Here is a 22,828-nt window from a genome sequence, read left to right as displayed (position 1 = left end):
TAGGCTGAAACAAAAATGTCACAAAAGGACAAAGGCAAACACATACTACCGAGAGTGAGCAATAACCATCCCAGGCTTTCCAAAGCACACCACTCCACACACCAATGAACACTTCATTTTTATTTGAAAGAGCATTTTTGCATGTGTTCTATGATTACAAAAGTAATACATGCTTATTGCAGAAAACTTGAAAAATGCAGGAAAGCACAAATACATATTTGCCTTATTTCTAGCACTATCTGCTAGCTGTCCCACACAGCTGCTATTTCTCTCTTTGTAAAACACGCTCTTGCTTTTTATAACTCAACTCTATGGACTGGAATTCCACTGGATTCTGTTCACAGCGAGTACCAGTACTGATTACCTACCTGTCAGATTCTCAACTTCCTTCTTTGTCTTTCCCTCCATTTTCCTTCCCTTTAAGAAAAGCCCATCATGTGGGCAACTGGAAAGCAGGGACCGAGTTTCATGTGGGTCTCTACCCTGAGCACTTAGCATGGTAGCACTTGAACGTTCCTTTTTCGGTCTTTAATTCACTCAACTGTTGCATATCTAGTGTTTGAAAGTAAGAAATGTCAAAGCATTACCTTTAGAATGGCAAATTAACAGGCATCTTATGAGGAAAGGGATACTTTAAGTACACAAGCCTAAAAGTCACCTGCAGATTGGTTAAAAGGAGAGAAAGGATGGCCCTCATTTGACAAAATGGGCTTCTCCCAAGGAGGAGTAGCTTCAGATGATTTCTGACTTTTTTCTCCCCAGTCCATATTTATTTACTAAGCACTTACTGAATACCTTGGAGGTCACATGAGAGATACAAAGCAATACGAGATAGGATCCTTCCTTCAGCAGCTTCACTCGAACCAGGGAGGAAAAAGACATGTAGGTAAACATTTTCAAATGAGATAAAACATGTTGAGTGGCATGAGACTGCTAGAATGTTCAGAGAATTCAGAGATTTGAGCTCTTTCCTGATTGAGGGCATCAGGCACTGATGAGTCTTAGAGTACGGATAAGAGACAGGAGAAATATGTGTGTGGGTGTGCCTGTGAGTAAGCATGGCTGGGCAGGGAGGGAATTCAAAGCAAAAGGAACAGACCGAGCAAAGGCAAAGGAGGCTAAGAGACCAAGAAGTGTTTAAAGAAGAGAGAGGAGCCAAACTTGGCTAAAGCAAAAAGAGTAACAGAAGAAAAAGCTGGAAAGGAAGAGTGTGAGCCCATGGCTGAGAGCCCAGAGTAGCAAACGAGTTTGGACTCTGTTCCCACTATAATTTGCAACTATTTAGTCATTCAGCAAATGTTTCTTGATCATCTGCTATGTGCTGGGTGCTGTGATACACACAGTGAGATAAAAAAAGGAAAACAAGGCAGGGCTTGTGGTACCAAAGCAAGGCATCCCTCACACTCACCACGGAATTCCATGATAACTTTCTCGAAATATAGTTTAAACTCAAAGAGGACTTATAAAGAGCAAAACAAAACTGGCCAAATGACAAAATTAATGATAAGGAACGTCTTTTGGTTATTTATTGCTGAGTGATGAACTATCCCAGAAGTTAGTGATTTAAAACAACAATCATTCACTCAACTTGCTTACAATTTTGCGATTTGGGATGGGCTTCATGGAGATAGCTGGTGCCGGCTGGGTTGCTTGCACAGCCGGGGTCTGGCTGGAACAGCCAACTTGGGTCACATGTCTGGACCTCAGACTTGATTGAGGATTGGGTTCTTCAGCTCTCCTCACATGGCATTCCACGCAGTTAGCTTGGTCTTCCCTCCAAAATGGCGACCTCAGACATTCTTCTTTGGTAATCTGGCTTCTTACATGGCTGCCGGCTTCACCTGGAGCACAAAAAAGGAAGCTGCCAGGGCTCTTAAAGAGCAGCCTAAAATCGGCAGAGTGGTATTTTCTGCACATTCTCATGGTGAAAGTGGGTCACGAAGCCAGCCCACATGCAACGAGAGAGGTCTACAAAAGGGCATGAAGACCAGGAGGCATGATTCATTGGAGGCCACCCAAGTAAGAGTCTACCACAAATCTTCAAGTCAATTCAATAGCATCTTCCACAATTTTATTCAACTAAGGGGCATTAAGTCCATAGATGACTCTACTCTAGGGCACAGAACCTGCCTGCCCCACTCCACCTCCACCTTTTCCGAATGCTGGCAAAATGCAATCGTTTCTCAGGCCACTCACTGATTACTTAATAGAGCTGCACCAGCTTCTAAAGGGACCTTGCACCCGTTTCAAACTGGCCAACATCTGGGAAGGGCGAGGGCTCTCAGCTCAGAACCATCCCACCTGCTCCAGAGCCTTCGTCACTCCCAAGAGCCCCTGGTCGTGTACCCCAGCTTCAACACAGGAAGAAAGAAAACCCATTCAGGTCTGGCTCCTGCTCCCTCTTCTGCCATCTGCCACATTCTTGTCTCCCCTAGGAGACACCCCTCTTCTGTGTTACACAGTCCTATCTTGGGAGAGCTAGAGCAGAAGATTGAGTTCCCGGTTTTCAGAACGACATTAAGATCCCTCTGCAGCATTTATGACCCTCTTGTGTTTTCCATTTCCCCAACTGGACACAGTCGTCCTATATGGCCTGAATGCCAAGTTGGGTGATAATATCAGAATTTCTATAGGAGAAGCTTGGGAGGCAAACTGGTTGGAAAGAAGGTGGGAGGGACTGAGGTTTTTCTTGAAACTTTTTACATGAGCCACGTGACCTCTCATAGAACTAGAATTGATCACCAAAAAATTGACATTATTAGCCAAGAGGTGACAAGTAAAAATGTATACTTAAATCACAAATTAAATTAATAAAAATGTGTACTTAGTACATATAAAAGCAGAAGTTAACTGAGTTAAATAGAGCAGAAGCTGAGGGGTTTTTTAAAATTTGTTTTTTTTTTTTTCACGTTTCTAGCCATCTGTCAATTATCCCACATTGACGCAGAATCACATGGCGATTGAATGTAGGGTCCAGAAGTCAGGTGGTCTGGGCTTGGATTCCAGCTCCATTACTAACCGGGTCATCTGGGGCAAGCTACTTAATTTCCCTGTGCCTTAGTTTTCTCATCTGGAAAATGAGAATAATAATAGTACTTTCTCACAGGGTTGTTGTAAGTATTAAATAATTAGTGTCCAATAAACATGCTCCATAAATGTTACTTATACATTCATTACTATTAGCCTGAGGTTTTTCAACACATGCTTTACAGATTTTTTTTCCCTCTTTATTAGTTGGTGTTTGGAATGATCTTGGAGGCAACGACTGTTGAAGGTTATGAGAAGCTAAAGATACTCTCCAAACCCCCTTCTTGGTCCCCGGGCCAACTTTAAATAGATCTTGCCAATAAAAGGTGTCCATAACAGATTGCAAAGTATCAATGGCAGATTAAAAAAAATACTTAAGGTAATATTCTCCTAAACCTCAGGAATTAAAAATAAGATAAAAATATACAAGAGAGATGACAGAGATGAACTTACGAAGGAAAAAGCTGGGCACTAAGACTGAATCTACATATGCTTTCACTGTTTGAAACAAAGCGGGTACCTTCTCATCAAATTTGTATGGGGAGGAAGTGAGATACATAAAAGCAATTTAGAATTTACTCCGGACAGAATCATACAATTCCATGCAATTGCCATCAATTGTTCTCCCAGCATCCCGTTTTCTATTACAATCCCAAGAGGCAAGCAGAAGCATCCGAAGAGTTAAAAGAGGGGGACTGTCAGCCCCCCAGCAAGGTGCTCTGGAACAATTTCCCTGCTGCTCTGTGTTTACAGAATCTTATTTGCATAGAAGAACTGCAGGAGCTCTGGATGATAATGGCTCTGAAAGAAATCAGCAAAAGCACACGTGAGGGATGGGTTCAACACACCGCCTTGACTCTACAATGAGTAGACAGTCGTCAAACACAGAGCGTGAGGACGATCAACCTTCAGATTCTCGGAGGCGGAGACCACGGCCTGCGCTCATCTAATGATCTACGCTGGAAGTGCCAACAGACTTGGTGCACAGTCCCCCGGGCGTCTGTCACTTACATTGCATGATGGGTCAGTTACAATCGAAACACAATTGGCCAGAGTCACTTATGGGGAGTAACTCCCGAGTGTGCCTGGCCACCTGCTGGGTTGACACCAGGAGGGCAGGGACCTCTGGGAGAATTCTCTCCTCTCTCACTCACCAGCTGCCGGCAGAGTTTAGGGTTCCTTTGATCTTCTTCAGTCTGGAAGCTGTTTTCCTTTCTTTCTTTCAGATACGGAGAACAGGCTCGAAATGTTGTTTTGCAAGCCTGAGAAAAATAATATTACCATCTTATTGTCAAAAACGTTAGAGAGTTCTAGAATCGAAGTGAGGAAGAGCACTGCACCCAATCTGTGGTCTGGAGGCCTCTAAGGATATGGAAGTGACTTCTGGAAGTTTGAAGATGGCAACCTGAAAGGATTTTGCTTCTAAAATGACCATGTCTGTAAGTTGGGCCTGGTGGGGCAGGCATCACTGTATATCTCACTTTACCACTGGTTATTGTCCCATCAGAAGTAGCTCTGGATTCCTATATTCCCAAATTCCCTCTCTCTCTGTCACTGTCTCCCTCTTGTGTGCACTAATTAAAAAAAGACAAGTGGTTTGGTGGACCTCTTGCTCCCAGTGGTTTTGAAAAATACCCACTCCAAAGCAGGCCTGACGTGGTTCCTACCGTTAAGACATATTTTCTCTAAGAATAAAACAAAAGCTCTATAGGGGATTGAGAAGCCAGGGGTGGGAAGTCTACACAGTGACAGAAGCTACCTGGCATGAATTAATGTCCTCATTCTGTGGGCTACTGCATTAGCCCATGCCTCCCTGCCCCCCACGCTCCAGAACCTGAGTTTATCTAGCGTCGGCAGGTGCTGGATTGGGCAGGTGGGGCAGGAGCAAATGGAAAATAGCACGCTTGCTCAGAGAGAGATGACACACTGAGCAGGCACCTTTCCAAGGATCCATGTGGATACGCTGTTGAGTGTCCCTAGTGGAACCGGCAGGAACGGGAGGTCTAGTGGCTCAAAGCAACAGAGCAGCACCATAGCCCCTGTTAGGAATGGCCCAGAGCTCTCATGGGTCAGTGGGAGAGTCACAGACTTACCTTGGCAACCTGGGGATTTCTGTCCTGTAAATGTATTAGGAGGGAATCTTGAGTCTGCTTGACCTGGCTGGTGAAAAATGTCTTCCATTTCCGCCCAGCGAAGGCTGCCAATTGCCCAAACAAGATGAAGGCTGAATATCTCAGGTTGTCATTCTCCTGTGGGTCCCCGGTGGACAAAACAACAAAACCCAGGTCCTTACCAAAAGGCCACTGCATCAGAGAACATCACTATCATCGTTCTTTGTCACCAGATCCAGTCTAAAGCACTTAGCTGGCTGAGGTGGGGGACAGAGAGGAGACGGGCTGAGTCTTCAACGACCATCTTCTCCAGAGGACAAGACAATTAGGCGGGGGGATTGTTGTGCTAATCCCAGCTTCCCAGCTCTGTTATTTATTATTTAATGTTTTGGAGATAGAATACGTTTGTATGTTCAAAATTCAAAATAACCAAATCGTTTTATTAACAAAAGTAAGTCTCCTTCCTACCCCTTTCTGCCTGCTGCTAAATTTCCCTCCCATGAATGAACAAAGTTATAAATTTTGTGTGTATCCTTCCAAAAAAATTAAGAAGAAAAAGAATAAAATATGTATTCTATAGTCCTTTCTCACATTTTTACACAAACGGAATCACACCATCCCACTGTTACATACTTTGATTTTTCACCAAACAATTTATCTGGGAGCTCTTTCCATGTCTCTATCTAAAGGAATTTGGGGTGGCTGCACTGTAATTCATTTGGCCCATCTCCTGTTGATTATTTCCAGTGTTTCTACAAAGGCATCTCTCTTCACTTCTGGTCTGAGTTTCTCCCTTCTGCAGTAGAAATAACAATCGTTTCTTCCCTCACCACCTGCCAACTCTCCCAGCTTTTAGTACGGCTGGCTGATTTGTCTCTGAGTGTGTCTCAGTGGGTTCAGTCCTTTCTTGTCTCCAAGGTGAGAGGTCTGGTCCAAGTTTCTCCCTTTCCTGATGAGGACACCAAGGCTCAGGGCATTTCAGTGACTCGGTCAGAGTCACTCTGTCAGGTGACAAGGAACCAGGTAGCACCCAGCCTCGTGACTGTTGGTGAAGGAATTTTATATCAGTGTTTCCTGGTCCCATGAAATCTCCAGGCAAACCAGAAGGAACAGAGCTGGGCCGGGCCTCTCCAGGGGCAAGGAGCACCTAGGACTAGGGGTCATAGACTCTCAGCAAGGCCAAAGACCACTGATCGTTTCGTGAAGGATTGAAAAATATTTTTTAGTGTATGGGACACTTACACAAATTGCTTTAGTGTTGTACTTTCTTCATTGTTCTACCAATGTGTGTGCATGCGTGTGTGTAATTCATTTCAATACTACCCTACTGCTATAAGATGTATGAGACACATAAGAGGGGTGCCTGGCCTGCTAGTGCCTGACAGTCATCTGACAGGGAGCACACGCCCAAGGGAGCGCAGCGTAAGACGGGCAGTCAAGAGGGCTGTCCTAGATATACACCGTCAGGACACAGCTCTCCCTGAGTATTTCCAGGTTACTATACAACCAGGGCTTCCTGGTAAAAAATTACAGTCATCTGGGTATAAAAAAGTGATTGCAAACAAGTCCTGGGAATTAAGACAGCACGTGCAGAGAGATTTAGACATCTTCCTGGAGACACTTGTTTACGTTTCACGGAGGTAAAGTAGAGACCTTCCTCTCCCCGCTACCCACAGAGATGGCTGGTTTGCATTCCAGAGCAAAGGTCTCTCCATCTCTCTGAGTGGGAGAGGCAGATGGGCCAGACGTTCCTATATGAACTCCAAGTTTCATCATTTCGAGGTTTCTCTTCCTCTCTTGTGGTACAGGTCTATCTGGGGAACTCAGTGTGGGGAACTCACGCAAGGTGCTTTGTGAGGAAATACAATGTCTGTTTCCTGTTCTACAGGTATTATTTCTCTGTTAGAGGGTGTGTGCGTGTGTGTGTGTGTGTGTGTGTGTGTGTGTGTGTGTAACTGCAGCAGGCTAACTGGTCAGCCTGAAAGGAAGGTATCTCAGAGTCCCCACAGGTTCAGAGCAAACAACATATCCGTGCACTTTTACTTAGCCTGCCTTGTCACCAGGCAGTGAAGAGTGCAGGTCCTGTAGTCAGAGGGCCTGGGTTCATATCCGCTTACTGGCTCTGTGAATCTTGGGCAAGTCACCTAACCTCTCTGTGCCTTGGTTTCCTCATTTATAAAGTGAAGATAATAATAGTGCCTACTTTACAGGGTTATTGAGGAGATTCTGTGAGATAACCCATGAAAACTGCCCAGCACCGTGCCTGGCACACAGTACAGGCGCACTAAATGCTAACAACTGCTATCGTCACATTCATAACAGAGCACTGAGCACATGCTGGCACTGTTACCATCATCTTCACCCTCATCTCCATCACCATCTTCATCATTGGCGTGTATGTATTCACTTCTCTATAACAACAAAAACTTCTTTACATGTCTTCCATGACCCCATGTATGATACTAGCCCTCATGATTTCTTAATAAGTAAGTTAATAATACAGACCATGTTCTCTGAGCCATGCACCCCCCAGGGCTCACATGTCTCATCCCACTTCTACTTTAATAACCCAGAATTCTTCTGAATTGTCCTCACTTACGTCATCTAATAAAGTCCTAGTCTGAAGAGTGATGTCTACGAAGAAGGAACCCAGACTTTTCCCCTGGATCTTGCCCAAGATGATGGTCAGAGTCTTCACGCTCTCGAGGATGACTTCAGCACTCACAGGGTCATATAATCCATGCACCAGCAGGTCTAGGATGATTTTCTTATACTTTCTCACCTGTTAACAAGGTTTGAAAATCATGAGCAGTCCAGAAATTGCTCCCTGTGAGTTAAAAAGCAATCCTACTTCTAATCTTCCAATAACCTAAGACTTGGACGGAGAGCGTGGCTTTCTTCAGGAACTGCCACAACTCTCGCTGAAATACAAATGCTTCCATTAGTCTGACCCAAGAGCCAGCCCAGTCCTGGAGGAAGAACAGAAAGAGCAATCTGGAGCTTGGCCAATGAGCAGATGAGGCCAGGAAGGGCACATCAAGGAGTGTGGTGGGCTGGATGGCCTAGGCATCTGGGACATAGTAGATACTTTTATTGGGGATGAGACAAAATGGTCACTGAAGTGGACAGATGCTAAAAGCAGAGGTGGGGAAAACACCTTTTACTGAACAGGCATAAATTATTAAAAAATAAATTAAATTCACCCAAGAGGGTGATGTCCAGGTGTGTGTTAATCCCATCTGCAGCTCTGTTTCCCAAGGCTGATAATACTGGGGTGTGATGACGCCCAAATAACCCCAAATGAGTCATGCCTTTGCACAGTCTCCTCTTAAATGTGGAAGGAAATAGGGACTTTGCTTCTAGCCTCTAGAATATGGCACCAGTGATAGGATATCATTCCCATGGTTACATTACATTATATAAGAGTCCATCTCAGCAGGCATGAGTGGTAGAGGCTCTCCTGCTGGCCTTGAAGGAAAAAGCTCACATGCTGTGAGAGAACAGCCTCAGGGAGCTGAGGTGGCCAGCCAGCAAGAGAGCAGGGACCTTGGTCCTACAAGTGGAAAGAGCCGTGTTCTTCCAACGGCCCCTTAAGCTTGGAAGAGGAGCCCAGGCTTCAGAAAGGAATGCAGTCTGCCCCACACCTTGATGGTAACCTTGTGAGATCCTGAGCAGAGGACCCGGCTACGCTGTACCCAAACTCCTGACCCAAGGAAACTGCCAGAGGATGAATGCTGGGTCTGTGGTGATCTGTCACACAGCAACAGGTAACTGGCACATGAAGCGCCCTGTCCCAGTCCTGGGGACTCCAGGCCAGGAGGGCTGGCCGGGTGCCACCTTCCCCTCCTACCTTGTCAGGGGTCTCACAGGCCATGGTTCCTAGGCCTCTCATCGCCATGTGACGCTTTTTAGCATTGGGGTCCTGGGCTCTTTCTGCCAAGATGGAAAACATGTTCTTCAGAGACTCCTGCTTCTGGAACCTCAGTGTCCAAGAGACCTGGGTAGTAAGTCAAAAAAGTATTGATTGGGGGAGTATTCAGAGTCATACCCATCCCAACCCCAATCCCTCCCCCTAAAGAAAGTCCTGTGTGGCCTGCTCAACTTAGCCCATCTTTCTCCACCTAAAGACACCTGATTTTTGCTGGAAATACATTAATTTGATCTACATAAGGAAGAAAATGGATGGAAGAGGAAAGAGATAGAGAAAAATAATGTAGGGCTGGTGTTGAGGTAGGTTGGGGGAAGTATGGGGACAGGTGCTCTAGGATCGCTGAACTAGAGCTCAGAAGAAAGGGGGCGCCTGGGTGGCTCAGTCGGTTAAGCATCCGCTTTCAGCTCAGGTCATGATCCCTGGGTCCCGGATTGAACCCTGGGGCCCGGACTGAGCCCCACATCGGGCTCCCTGCCTGCTCCTTGTGCTCTCTATCACTATCTCTCTCTCTCTCTCTCTCTGTCAAATAAATAAATAAAATCATTTTAAAAAAAGAAAAAAGAAAGGGGGCTTTAGAGCGTTGATGTGAGCTGAGACCAGGGATCCTTCACAGGACAAGAAATGCTGGACTGCTTCCATCTCAAAGAAAAGCATTTCCCCAACCCTTCTTACTCCTCCCCTCTTCCCCACTTTTCTGCTCTACCTTGTAGCTAAACGCCTCGAAAGACGTGTCCATGCTTGGTTTCTCCAATTCATCTCTCCATTATCTCTTGAACCTTCTGCAGCCAGGTTGATGTGGCTAAATCCAAGGGTTCATTCTCAGTACTCTCCTTCCTCAACGCCTCAATAGCATTTGACCCAACTAGCACAGCACAACTATAAACATTTCAGGGCACCTAAAGGATGTCCCATCCCAGAATGCATCCGTCTGAGCAACTGAGATTAGGAAAAGAAACGCACAAGTAATGCAAATTGGGAAACACCATGTGGCTAATGCAGGAAGCTGCTTCAGGGACTAAACTCTCACTGCAGAGCGAGAGTTAGGTTACCTCTGTTGTGAGCCTACGAGACCAGGGAGACGCCAGCGTTCTGTCCCTCACAGGACACAGCAACATGTGCTGACGTCAGAACCAAGACAAGGCAGGATCTAGACAGGATCCAGGAAAAAGCCACCTCCTCACCATCCTGGGTAGTGAGGGGCTGCAGACTAGACCTATAGTCCTAATCAGTATTTGGGTCTCATCGTTATTTCTCAGTACTCGTTGCAGTTCTTTCTATACTTTTATTATTAAGTTTGCAGCAAGCTAAATTCCTCCCAGCTTATCGCGTTACCCTATAAACATTCTGTCCGTGTTATCAGAGGTGTCATCAGGCTTTTTTCAGAAGGTGCCTCAGCCGAGCCACCACGATTCACGCAGACCCAGCGCTGTTGCAAGTGGTTGTCGGGGAAGGACCTCTGTTTATAATATTTGGTGACAGACCTTGGAAAAGAAAGACATCATTGACATCCTTCTCTTCTTGGGCTGGGCGGTGGGGACTGGCAGGGGCTGGCCCAGGATTCTTCTCTCTGTTTGGTCCATGGAACTAAAAGAAAACAGAATCGTCACATGAGCCGCAAACACTCTTCCAAGCCTTGTCATTGACAAGCAGTGTCTTACAAAACACTGTGCCAGGGTAAGAGCGTAAAGAAGCGACATCCCTGAAGTCTGTCCTTGAGGATCCTGTCCCCTTGGTGAGGAGAAGGAACAGTCCCATCAAAAGATAAAGAGCAGGAGGAACTCCAGCAGGGCCATCCAAACGGTCTGTCCCGGGGCTCCCATTCCATCCTAGAGCCTTCTCGCATCAGAATCACCAAAGAAACAAAATAAAGATGCTGGGCCCCACCCACACAGATTCTCACGAGTTAAAGTAAAAAGTAGCCTGAAACTTTGTGTTTTTAAAAGTTCCCCAACGATGTAAATTGGTACTGCATTTTAGAGTGGAGCCTGATATCATCTCCTATAATTTCAAAATGCGCATATCTTTCAGCCATTCTCGCACCCCACAGAGACACAGGGACATCATATGCTCAAGGACACATGTACAGGAAAGGCACCACCACTTGGTAATGAACAATCTAATCCCCTTTCATAGTTGTACCTGATTATTTAATATAAATAAGTTAGACCGTATATTACAACTACACATGACCACAACACAGGCATTAAAAAGAATATTGGGCACAAAAACACTAAAAAAATATTTAAAAAAAGAGAAATCTATATAGATAATATATGTTAATAAACATAATTTTTTGGAAGGAAATAAAAGAATATTGGGCAGATCGACCTACGCTAAAATGATCTCCAAAACATGCTGTTGAGTGAAAAGTGAAAATTAGTATGTTACTGTTAGTATGAGAAAGGAATATATATGTACACATACGCTTGCACGTGCATAGAACAGGGAAGAATACCCAAGAAATCTTCACAAAAATTGCCTGTGGGGTAGAAATCTGAGAAACCAAGGGGAGAAGAACACTTACTTTTTCATACTTTTTTTTTTATATCTACAGTTTTGTAATTTTACTAGGTGTCTGTATTATTTAAAATATATATTATAAATAAATATAGCTCACAAAGTATTTCTGATCTACAACCTGAGTTGAGGTAACTAGCATAAGCTAATATAAACTAGTCTGAACTAGTAGAAGTCCGAACTAGGATAACAGGATCCATTGCCAGATCCAAAGTCATGAAGACTTCCCTATGTTTTCTTCCAAGATTTTTTATAGTTTTATCTCTTATATTTAGATTGTTGATCCATTTTGAGTCCATTTTTGTATGTGGTATGTGGTAGGACTCTAACTTCATCAGAACCACTGACTTCTGTTTTGGTTAAAAAAATTTTTTTTGGTAGGAGAAATGATACGCAAGGAGCTGTGGGGGTTCCCCATCGCTAGCCACTATGAAGTCACCTGAGGAACTTTCCATCTCCGGATGCCCTGGCTGTGCCTGAGACCAAGTCTATCACATCTCTGGAGGTGAGCCCCAGCATCCGTAATTTTAAAGCTCACCCAGTAATTCCAATGGGCGGTCACTGAACTAGGGTGTGTCCTGACCAGTCACCATGGTTTGCCCCGCAATGTGGAGATTTATAATAAATATATGCTCGGTCTTTGTCCCTGTTCCTGGCACAGTGCTCCTAAACCCTTTAGAATTTCCCAAGCAATTACAGCGATCTAGGCATCTTTTGTCATGTTAATGAGGCGACTTTCAGAAAGCCCTTTCTCAGGGAAGGCTGGAGCTGGTTGCCAGGGAAACGAGCTCTGTGATTGGAGGGTTGGAAACTTCAGTCCCCTCCCTTCTCTTGGGAGGCCGGAGAGGCTGGAGACGGAGTTCAACAACCAATGGTCAATGATTGAATCAATTGTGCCTAGGTAAAATGAAGCCTGGACAAAACCCCAAAAGGAGGGGGTTTAGAGAGCTTCCGGTTGTTGAACACATGGTGATCTGGGGAGAGTGGCACACTCAGGGCCTAGAAGCTTTATGCCCTTTCCCCATACATCACCCATCTGGCTTTTCCTGAGTTATATCCTTTTATAATAAACTGGTCACTCGGTAAGTAAAATGTTTCTCTGATTTCTGTGAGCCGTTCTGGCAAATTCCTCAAAACCAAAGAGGGGGCTGCGGGAACATCCAGTCTATAGCCGGTTGGTTACAAGCACAGGTGACAACCCAGACTTGCAACTGACATCTAAAGGAAAGGGATTGGGGACTGTCTTGTAGGACGGAGCCCTTAACCTGTGAGCCTGACCCTATCTCTAAGTAGATAGTTCAGAATTGAATTATAGGACTTCCAGTTGGTATCTGCTGAGGATTGGAGACTTGATTGGTGATGTGGGAAAAATACACACCGGAGCCTGGACCTGAGGGGTTTCCTGGGACGTGGGATATTGTGTGCCAAGAGGAGGGAAGTCCCAGGCAAACCTGGACATGTTGGCCACCCTACTTATTGGACTTGAACTGTAAACTTATTTAAACACGGGTGGCTGACACACCCAGCCCTGTTAAACAGCTGTGCTTTGGAACATTTGACTCTGTTTGACCAAGGTGTGTTGGGATTTGGTTTCTCCACTGTCTTTGCTCCTCCACCCCTGCAGTTCTCATAATGGTCTATTGGTCAGAAGACACTGGAGAGATTCATGAAAACACCTCTTCATCCCCCACCCCTAGGCTCTGTTTCTTCTTCATCTCTGGCCAGCAGAGCTCCCCCCACTACTGCAACGGGGATCTCAAATAAAAGCCCAGAAAAAAGATCACCCCCACCAATTAGCTATATTTTCTTTGTTTGAATAAAGGCATTCCCGTAAGTTTTGCATTCCATTAAGCCAGCGGTTCTCACACCTGTATGTGTGCTAGAATCACCCGGAGGACTTGTTAAAGCCCAGATGCCCAGCCCTGATCCCCAGAGTTTCTGACTCTGTACATGTGAAGCAGGGCCCCAGATCCACATTTCTAACAAGCTCCCAGGTAATACCGGGGTGCTGCTGGTCTGGGGACCACACTGGGAAAACCACTGCATTAAGAGAAAGAAACCACACTATTACTATGCCAGTCTTCTCCAGAACGAAGGGATTTAAAAATTCACACTGGGGCCAAACATGCTTGGTTGTTTCTTTTGGGGATTTTCCGCCCACCGCCTTCTGTTTCAGCAGGTTCATTGGGTTGAATGGTCCTGATCAGAGTTGAGAAGCACCTGGCTGTGGGTAGTGGGAGCTTAAAAGAAGCAAAGTTGGTCAAGCTGGGGGCTGCTCCCGAAGAAGGCCTCATTATAAAACAGCTGGTATCTCTGTTCTGAGGCATGAAGATCCCACCAGAGGCTTCTCTCCACGGAGAAGGAGAGCAAAGCTGGTTTGCCGTTCATTACGCTGGACTTCTCTTGTAGGACTAGCCTAGCAGGTAGGGGAAGTTTAGCCACCCAAAACGTCTGCTCCAGGCTTCGGAAGCCAAGCGTCCAGCCCTGTCACCTCTTAATAGGCATGTTTAGAATTTAAGGCCGTGGACGGCTCTCACGCCGTGCCAAGGACGTGAGGGTTGAGGGCTCCACCCGGTGGATTCAGTACGTGCTTAGGAAAACGCCCAGGGCTCTAGCTCCGACCTCAGCTAGCAAGCCCTTCCTACCTCCCTGCGTCCTCATTACAAGATGAAACTATGATCCAGTTCGATTGCACAGCTTGTGAGGGCTCATCTCCATTCCTGGTGCAGGAAAAACAAAACATTTCTCACCATGTTGGCCGCACCTCCGACAGCAGAATCCGCCGCAGCGCTTGTTAGGAACTCCAGGCCCACCCCGTCGTTCCTGGGTCAGAGTCTCAGCGCGCAGGGCCTGAGCACTGCATTTTTTTTTTTTTTTTTTACTGCCTCTACAGTGGAACTTAAATAACTCCAGAATTGGCATACTCCACACATCGGGAGAGACCCCAGCAGTCAGAGGAGCAGCTGGGGCCAAGAGGGTAAGAGAGGAGAGAGTGTCAGTCTTTGCCGAGGACACAGTATTGACAGCCTGGGTTCGTGAAGCACGTTGAATTTCTTTCACAATAAAAATCACATTGAGCTGTACAGGCTATGATCTGTACACTCTTCTTGAATACTATTCTTACATTAAACGTTTTCTTAAAAGAGAAAACAAACATAAAAGTTACTCTGGGGGTCCCAAGGCCCCTCACTTGGAGCTTTGTGGGTCTTGAGCTCGCCGCTCCCACTACCCACGGGCCCTCCTTCCTGCCTTCGGTGTCTTCTTCCCTTCTCCTTTCCAACACTGAAGTCCTTTAGACCCAATCCAATCAAATGAAAGGATAATTTCCACCTGTTGCCTTGCAGGATCACAGGAGCTTTCTGAACACAGTCTATGGATTCAAGGATTTCTTAGGTGTGCGAACCCCCAGCTGCAAGCCCACTCACCCCCACACTTTGCTAGGAGGAATTAGGTATTTCTGGCGGATTGCTCAGGTCATCCCAGGTGCCGAGGCCGGTGTGACTGAGTCTGGGAGGCCACCTGGAGGCCACTTCAAAGCCAAAGGCATGGCTCTGCTTATCGTTTCATTCATCCCTGTGTGCATTCTTCCATGTGTTCTTTTTCCTGTGGGAAGTGCTTTCTGCTAATGCCTTGTCCCCCATTTTTCATCATTTCTGAGACCGTGGAGCTTGTCTTCATCACATGTGATTCTACCTGGTCTTCCTGAACAGACATGGATTCAGGGCGACCTAGAAAACTGCTTTGTACTTTAGGCTGACTCCCAAATGCCTCTGTAAATTAAAATCCTTCTGACTCAAAATATTAGGTCTGTTGTCAATAATCCTTTTACTTAGTGAAGCCAAGAGGTATATTATGAAGGCCAAAATTACAAAACACTTTGATCGTTTCTGTAAATCAAGGGGAAGAAACTGTTAGATTTCTTTTTTTTTTTTTCAGGGGGGAGGGCAGAGGGGAGGGAGAGAAAGAATCTCCAGCAGGCTCCGTGCCTACCGTTGAGCCCAACGCAGGGCTCGATCTCATGACCCTGAGACCATGACCTGAACTGAAATCAAGAGTTGTCTACTTAACCAACTGAGCCACCCGTCCCAAAACTGTTAGACTTCTGCTGACACTGACCTTATTAATCATCATAATAATATTAACAGCTACCATGTATTGGGCACTGTGTATGCTAGGTACCACATTTAGCACTTTGTACACACCGCCGGAGAAGCTGTTTTGGCTGACTGCTGCTGAGCCAGCTTGCCAGGGGAACCATATTCTTCGGGCCCTCCATGAACTGCACCAACCAGCGTGTGTGGCTGATGGCGTCCACTCCTCACTTTTGCTCCCTGTTCTTTTTATGCTGACCAAGAACCAGTTTCTGACACCTGTACTTGTTATCATAACTGTGGCATTTAAACATTTTAGAAGTTGATGATAAATGAATACACTAAGAAAGGAAGTTGTTTCTATGAATGCCAAATGGAATGTTTTGGAAAGATCCAACAATGGGAAGCTGCTCGAAACCTGCTGTCTGCTTAGAAACGGGGTGGACAGTAAACATTTGGAAAGAGTGCTCATGNNNACGATGACTGGAACCTGAATGGCGGCACAGAAGTGACTATACAGGTCTCCCCAGGTGCCTTTCAGCTCTTGTTCCACTGAAAGAAACCAAAACCAGAACTCACAGATGATGAGTGTACCTTATGCAAGACACCTCAAAATCCACCGGCTCGCGGATCCATAGTCAAAGACAAGACCACCGCCCTGCATCAAAGACTGGGGAAGTCTATATTTTAAGGTAAAATATTTGAGGCGTGCGTCATATTCTCTGACTCTCTGCTTTCACCAACTTCTTCCATTAGCTCTCTCAAATCTAACCTTCCAAAGAAGAGGCTTTTCTTGAGTTTAATTTAATCTTCACAGTAATCTTGAAAGGTTAGTTTAATTATGTCTGTTTTAGCAAAGAGGGAAATGAGCTTAGAGTAATGTAAACAACTCAGGTCAAATCGCTCGTAACAAAGGGCGGAGATGCAGCATTTGTACTTCTGTGTGCAAAGTATCACTGTGTGCACAGGATCAGTGTGTGCAAAACTAATATTCAGGCGCGCCTGGGTGGCACAGTCCTTAAGCGTCTGCCTTCGGCTCAGGGTGCGATCCCAGGGTCCTGGAATCGAGCCCCACATCAGGCTCCTCTGCTGGGAGCCTGCTGCTTCCTCCCCCACTCCCCCTGCTTGTGTTCCCTCTCTCACTGGCTGTCTCTGTCAAATAAATAAATAAATAAAATCTTTAAAAAAACAAACAAACAAAAACTAATGTCCAGTCTCCATACAGCGCCCTGCGTGCTCAGCGGGGAAGGACACGTTGCGTCCACGCTTTGGTCTGAAGCACAAATATCTCACCTTCAGGCCCCCTCCCCCTTCCTAAAGCTCTTTGTTGCCTGGATACAAGGATCTATAATCCATCCATTGGGCAGAGGTGGACTGACATAGTTTGTGAAAAGAAGAAAGACTGACTTCATGGCCAGCATCGCCCACTTCAGTGTTGCAAAGAGAACGTCAGCTGCCCTTGATGTCAGCGACCCGAGTGACAATCCAAAACCGCCCGGGGAAACCCCGATCGACCTGGGCCTCCTCCCGCACTGCAGCGGGCCCTTACCGGCGCGGGTCACGTGGTCAGCTGCTGCAGGTGCGGCTGGAGTCCGCGTCCTAGATCCGCTGTTCCGGGGTGGTCGCCAGGTGGGATGACTCTGCTCAATTTTCCCAGCCCTGAATTCCTAACGTAGAAGAAGGGAAATGAGAAGGTGAAACAGGATCTTTTCACGATAACGGGTCAGCACAGAGTGCTGGAAAGTGAGAATCCCAGGGGGGGAGAACCAAAAGTTGAGATGACGGTATTGGGGTGGAAGAGGGAATTGCGCTCTAATAATCCGATGAGATTGTTCTTAGTGGTTGCAAGCATCACTTGTGTCTTTTATTCTCCCAAACTGTGCTGAGGTGTCGTTCCCCCTTCCCCTTGCTGTGTTTTCCCCTTATTCTTCCCTCGGTCCGAGTCTCACCCACACTTTGTAAAGAAAGGACTGCAATTCTGAGGCTCTTCCCCTGCATCAGTGAAGGGTCTGCCCAGCGCGGTTCCCATGACGCCACTAGATGGCAGCATCACTCAATGGACGGCTTCCAGGCTCCGGGCACAGCTGCAGGGGCGATGCTTCCTTCCCTAATCCAGTTCCAGCAGCATTTAATCTAAGGATGGGACACAGTGTTCCAGGCCAAGCAGCTTCTCCGTGACTGATCGGTGCACCAACAGCTACAGCTTTAACGCTGACGCCCCTTTCTGCTCAACAAACACCATCGATGCTGAAAGGACCGATTTAAACTCTCAACAAAACAGTTGATTTATTGGTAAAACAAAACAAAACTGGGAATAATTGTACTTGCAAATTTGCAGGCCTCCCTTCCTCCGCTCCCTCCTCCCTCCTTGGACTTCCCATAAATCTATTTATCATTAATTATTTATTGTCTGGCCTTGTGTTTGGCAAAGTGGGCAGTATGTCCTAAGAGAAAAGAAGTCACGTTTTCAAAGCTCTAGGAGTTTATTGTTTTTTTTTTTTTAAGATTTTATTTATTTATTTGACAGAGAGAGAGAGACAGCCAGAGAGAGAGGGAACACAAGCAGGGGGAGTGCAAGAGGAAGAAGCAGGCTCCCAGTGGAGGAGCCTGATGTGGGGCTCGATCCCATAACGCTGGGATCACACCCTGAGCCGAAGGCAGACGCTTAACGACTGAGCCACCCAGGCGCCCCTAGGAGTTTATTGTTAAGTTAATAAACGTTTATTGGATATTTCTACGTGCCAATCATTGAGGTAAATATTACATAGACTATCTCATTTGATTCTTACTACAAACCTAAGGTAAGTACTCTTAGTATGATCCCCATAGTAAGGATGGGGAAACTGAGGCACCGGGAGTTGACCTTGCCAAATGTCATGCAGTTAATTGGTGGCAGAGTCAGAATTAAACCATAGGCGGGCTAATGTCAGAGCTCAGACTCTTAGCCACGATGCTGTGCGGTGGGCAACTTTGGGGGAAACACGCGCAGGAAACACGATGAAGACATACACAATGTAACCAGAGAAGTACCTCAGAGTGGAAGGTTGAAAAAAAAAAAGTAGAGGGAAAGAAAAGCAATGCTTTTGAGAAAACAAGAAGGATGAGGCTAACACAAAACCCTCTCTGGCCTGGACCCACCAGGTACCCATGGTGACCTCTGAGAATGCAGTTTCAACAGTGACAGAGAAAGGAAGCCGCAGAGCTAAGGGGCTATGTGGGAAGAGGAAATTGAGATGTCTTGCTGGGAAAAGAAGGCAATAAATAGACTAGAAGAGACAGCAAGGTCAAGCAAAGGCATTCCGGTGTTCTTGTGTGCTTTTTAGAATAGAATAGAGCCTGGGCGCGTTTGAAAGCAGTTGCAAGGGAGACCTGGCTTGTGCAAGTACTGGAAAGTGGAAGAGAAAGAAGCAAAAAAAACAAAAAACAAAAAACCAAAAACCAAAAACAGGGAAGGGCAGTTCAGGACACAGGGGCAAGGGTGAGCTCTGGAGAGGAGGGAGAGAGAGGCCCCCCTTTTGTCTGAAACTGGGAGGCAGCCACAGAGATGGAGATACATCAACGCACAATGAGAAAGACGAGCAAGTTTACTTCTTCCAAATGAGCCCTAATCTTCTCAGTAAAACCAGAGTTGGGTTATCTGCAGGAGTGGGAGGAACACTTGGGAGGACATTTTCTTATGGTGAACTAATCCATCGAGTGCTCAGAATGACCAAAAAGCTGATAAAATTAAACCAGGCGATGGAGGAGGCTGGAGAAGGGAAATCTGCATGGCAAGCATGTGGGTTCCCTGCCAACTCTCGCCGGGGAACCAGGACAGAAGTTGACCCGCTGTGTGGACAGGAACACAGCTGACACGTTTAAAGTTTCTTTTCTATTCAGGTTTTAAAACATTTGACAGGTAAGTATTGTCTTCCTCACTTGCCAAATGGGAAAATTAAAATGCAGACAAGTTCTCCCTGTTTGGCTTAAAGCCGCAGAGAAGATCACGAGCAGAACCAAAACTGCCCAGGAAACTCCCTGATCCAACTCCAGCTCTATTACACATTTCCCACAAAGGGCACAGCACAGCTAATAGCCCCGTGAGTTCCAGACACAGCACAAACTTGGGAAGCATCCACATTAGGACTATGCCCAACAGAGCTAAGCTTCTCCTAATATGGCCTTAGGACACAGTACCTTTCTTCTGGGAATTAGAGGAAGTTTCTTTGATAATTTGATAGCAACATATTGATATACTGATGACACGATGTCCTTTCCATGCCATCGTTATTTAGTTTTATTGTTTAACAACTCCATTTGAATTCTCAATTAATATTTCCTTATCTGCAAAAGTACATTATGGGGCTGATGTAACTAAAATAAGAGGATAATTACTTGGTCTGCATTACTGATGAAAAGGGCAACAGGCAGAACCAAATCAATCAACACCAGTTCACTTTCCCTTTAGACTTGGGAAATGAGGAGAAATAGTCACCGATCCAATGGTTTTTCTCCGGTGTGAGCATTTTCAGAGCTCCCTTCTTCTGTGATGGTGCATTGTCTAGGTGCAAAGCTCCTCTAAAAGGGATAGTTTTCCATTTCCTCCCTCTCATCTTCTTTTAGGAACTCCTTCCAGCTCAGGCCAAACCCCCTCTTGATTTCCACTTCCAAAAAGAAATAAAATCAGCTGCTTGCTTAGTCGAATATTGAGAATACCCACTTCTCGTTCATTCGTTGTTCATTCTTCAAATGTTTATGGAGATCCTACTCTCAACAATGCACAGCGCTCTCCAGGTGGCCCAACACTCAGACTGTGCTCTCCAGGAGAACCAACGGAGAGGGGAGTTGAGACATGGTCTGGTGTGTCCGGAGGAATCTATTAGTGCCATAGACAGGAGCTGACAAGGAGCTTGGAGTCAAAGGCCAGTCCTTCAGGGTGTCTTTTGTAAAGGAAGGAGCACTGTACCAGGGCTTACCAGAAACAGAGTTTAGCAGAAGGAGACAGGGAAGAAAGGTATTGTAGGAGGCAGGTGTGGCATGGGTTTGGGAGCCCAGATGGATGACCTGGATGAGCCAGGCAACCTCACCCTTTCCAGATTCTTCCAGAAGCCACCTGCAGCAATGGCAGGGCCCAAAGCTGCCTGCTGCAAGCAGACATCCCTTGGAAGGCTCTTCTCAAACTTCAGCACTGTTTGCTTCCCACGCTACTATGTATCTGTTTTGTTTTCATATAAAAGCCATGGTCTTTTTGTCTCAAATCTTTGAATAAAGTAAATGCCATAGGGAAAAGCACCACATTTCTTTCTTGGCTTCGAACACCCTCTAGCACAGGGAAGCAGGAGCCTTCTGATACCCAGATGGGGAAGTGGAGTGAAGTCTCTTTAGTTTGACAGCCTCTAAGAACAGAAAGTTGCTGGCAGCCATTTGCTTGTCTAACCCACTGTCTGGCTGTCCTGCCTTCTGGTCTCCTGACTTTATTACTTAGCAGGCATTATTAGTACTGGAATGCAAGAATAAGTCCACACTCATCCTTATGTAGCCTGAGATGATCTCTGAAAATGGTTCTCTACTCACTTGACCCAGAAAACCCTGACCAATCATGCACATCAAGACGTTCAAACCTCTGTGTTTACTTTACGAACATCCATGAAACAGCCCAGACGATCAAAGGTATGCATATCTGAAAAGCCACCAGGTCCCTGAAAGATGTCACATTACAGAAGCAATGCATGCCCACTGCATCATTACAATGGTGTAGGACTCAGGCCAAACAATGGGGCTGGACACAGGATCAGTGGCCCCAAAAGAATGCTGAGTTTTTGCTGCACATGCTTAGAAAAGCAGAGAATAATGCTGAATTTAAGAATTTAGATGTTGAGGGGCGCCTGGGTGGCTCAGTTGGGTAAGCGTCTGCCTTCAGTTCAGGTCATGATCTCTGGGTCCTGGGATCGAGCCCTGTGTTGGGCTCCCTGCTCAGCGGGGAGCTTGCTTATCCCTCTCCCTCTGCCCCTCCCCCCACTCATTCTCTCTCTCTCTCTCAAATAAATAAATAAAATCTTAAAAAAAAAAAAGGAAAAAAGAAGTTAGACATTGATTCATTGGTCATTGGGCTCATCTAGGTGAACAAGGCCCCAGAGATGCATCTCCGGATTTAAGAACTCGCAGTCAGATTAACCCCTGTATGATGTCCTCCCACCACACTGAGATGATACTGAAAAAGAGCAGATAGATTGTTGCACCGAAGAAAAAGATATCCCAGAAAAAACTGGAAAAACAAAAACTTTTGACCCAGGAGTAAATTCAGCATAAAATAAATGCCAATAAAGGTTTTTTAAAAAGTTCAATCTTAAATACCCTTCCTATCTGACTCATGAATTACACCTACAGCATCGCCAATGCCCCCGACTTCCAAAAAATAATCATAAATGTACATAAACATCTTTCGACCTAATTGGTTTCATCTATAGCAATCAAAGACCTATAGGGTTTCACCGAATGGGCTGAATCCAGAAAACATTTTGTGCAGTCTTACCCGAACTAGGCGGTGAGCAGCACCGGGCGGCTGGCTTCTGCCTCAGCTCATCCCGACGAAAGGTGAATGTAACTAATCTCAGGAACATCGCTGTCCCTTAAACAAGCGTGGGGCGGGCCAAGCTGCATTTTGTCCTTGAATATGCAACATAGAATGAATTAGAGTTTTATCACAAGAGAGAAATACATCATAAGACCTTTTAAGGCTATCTACCCCCTGATAACTGCTAAAGATGCATTTCAGGCCATGCTGTTTGGCAAACTTTGAAGAGTCTTACGTTAGTTTCCCACTGTTCAAGGGCCCAGTGAGAAAGCTATGCGTACTTACTGGTGAACGGGATCGGAACAACAGACAGCACCAGGAGAGGCCAAATCCCTCCACCAGTAAGACTGGGCGTCACTTTGTCCCTGCTCTTTACAGCCCAAAGCATTCTATGCTATTTGTCCTGTTTCCTCCCAGTCCTGGGGGAAGGGGGGTCATTCTCATGCCTCCTTGACAAGTAGGGAAACCGAGAGGCAGGCAGAGTGAGTGGGGCTTGCCTGAAGTCTCAAAGGCAGTTGGTGGAACTGGAGACTCCACGTTTGGCTTTCTCTCGTGCTCTGATAAGCTCGCCGTTCCGTGGATTTGGCCATTCACCTCT

General features: G+C 45.9%; 1 protein-coding gene across 2 annotated transcripts; it reads right to left on the bottom strand.

Moving 5' to 3' along the window:
• Positions 1–22,828, bottom strand: MRO (maestro). 2 transcript variants are annotated; one of them, XM_008692115.2, is made up of 8 exons: positions 22,189–22,828; positions 17,227–17,344; positions 10,551–10,653; positions 8,989–9,135; positions 7,738–7,920; positions 5,121–5,276; positions 4,182–4,289; positions 1–1,841 (listed from the first exon to the last, which is right to left on the bottom strand). In XM_008692115.2, the coding sequence occupies exons 3-8, from the start codon at positions 10,647–10,649 to the stop codon at positions 1,821–1,823; spliced, it is 714 nt and encodes a 237-aa protein (XP_008690337.1). In that variant the 5' UTR covers positions 10,650–10,653; positions 17,227–17,344; positions 22,189–22,828; the 3' UTR covers positions 1–1,820. The 2 variants fall into 2 exon arrangements, with proteins under 2 accessions (XP_008690337.1, XP_008690332.1); XM_008692110.2 differs by lacking the exon at positions 1–1,841 and adding an exon at positions 2,492–3,828.

The sequence above is a fragment of the Ursus maritimus genome, unplaced genomic scaffold (assembly GCF_017311325.1).
Source record: "Ursus maritimus isolate PB19 unplaced genomic scaffold, ASM1731132v1 scaffold_18, whole genome shotgun sequence".
NCBI lineage: Eukaryota > Metazoa > Chordata > Mammalia > Carnivora > Ursidae > Ursus > Ursus maritimus.
Note: the sequence above shows the minus strand (reverse complement) of the source record. Positions and strands in the feature narration are given on the sequence as shown.

Coding starts and splice junctions, on each gene's coding strand:
- MRO (XM_008692110.2), bottom strand. CDS start 10,649: ATGGACCAAACAGAGAGAAGAATCCTGGGCCAGCCCCTGCCAGTCCCC. Junction 9,136..10,550: donor TGATGTCTTTCTTTTCCAAG/GTCTGTCACCAA, acceptor CTTACTACCCAG/GTCTCTTGGACACTGAGGTT. Junction 5,277..7,737: donor CTAGGACTTTATTAGATGAC/GTAAGTGAGGAC, acceptor GGGGACCCACAG/GAGAATGACAACCTGAGATA.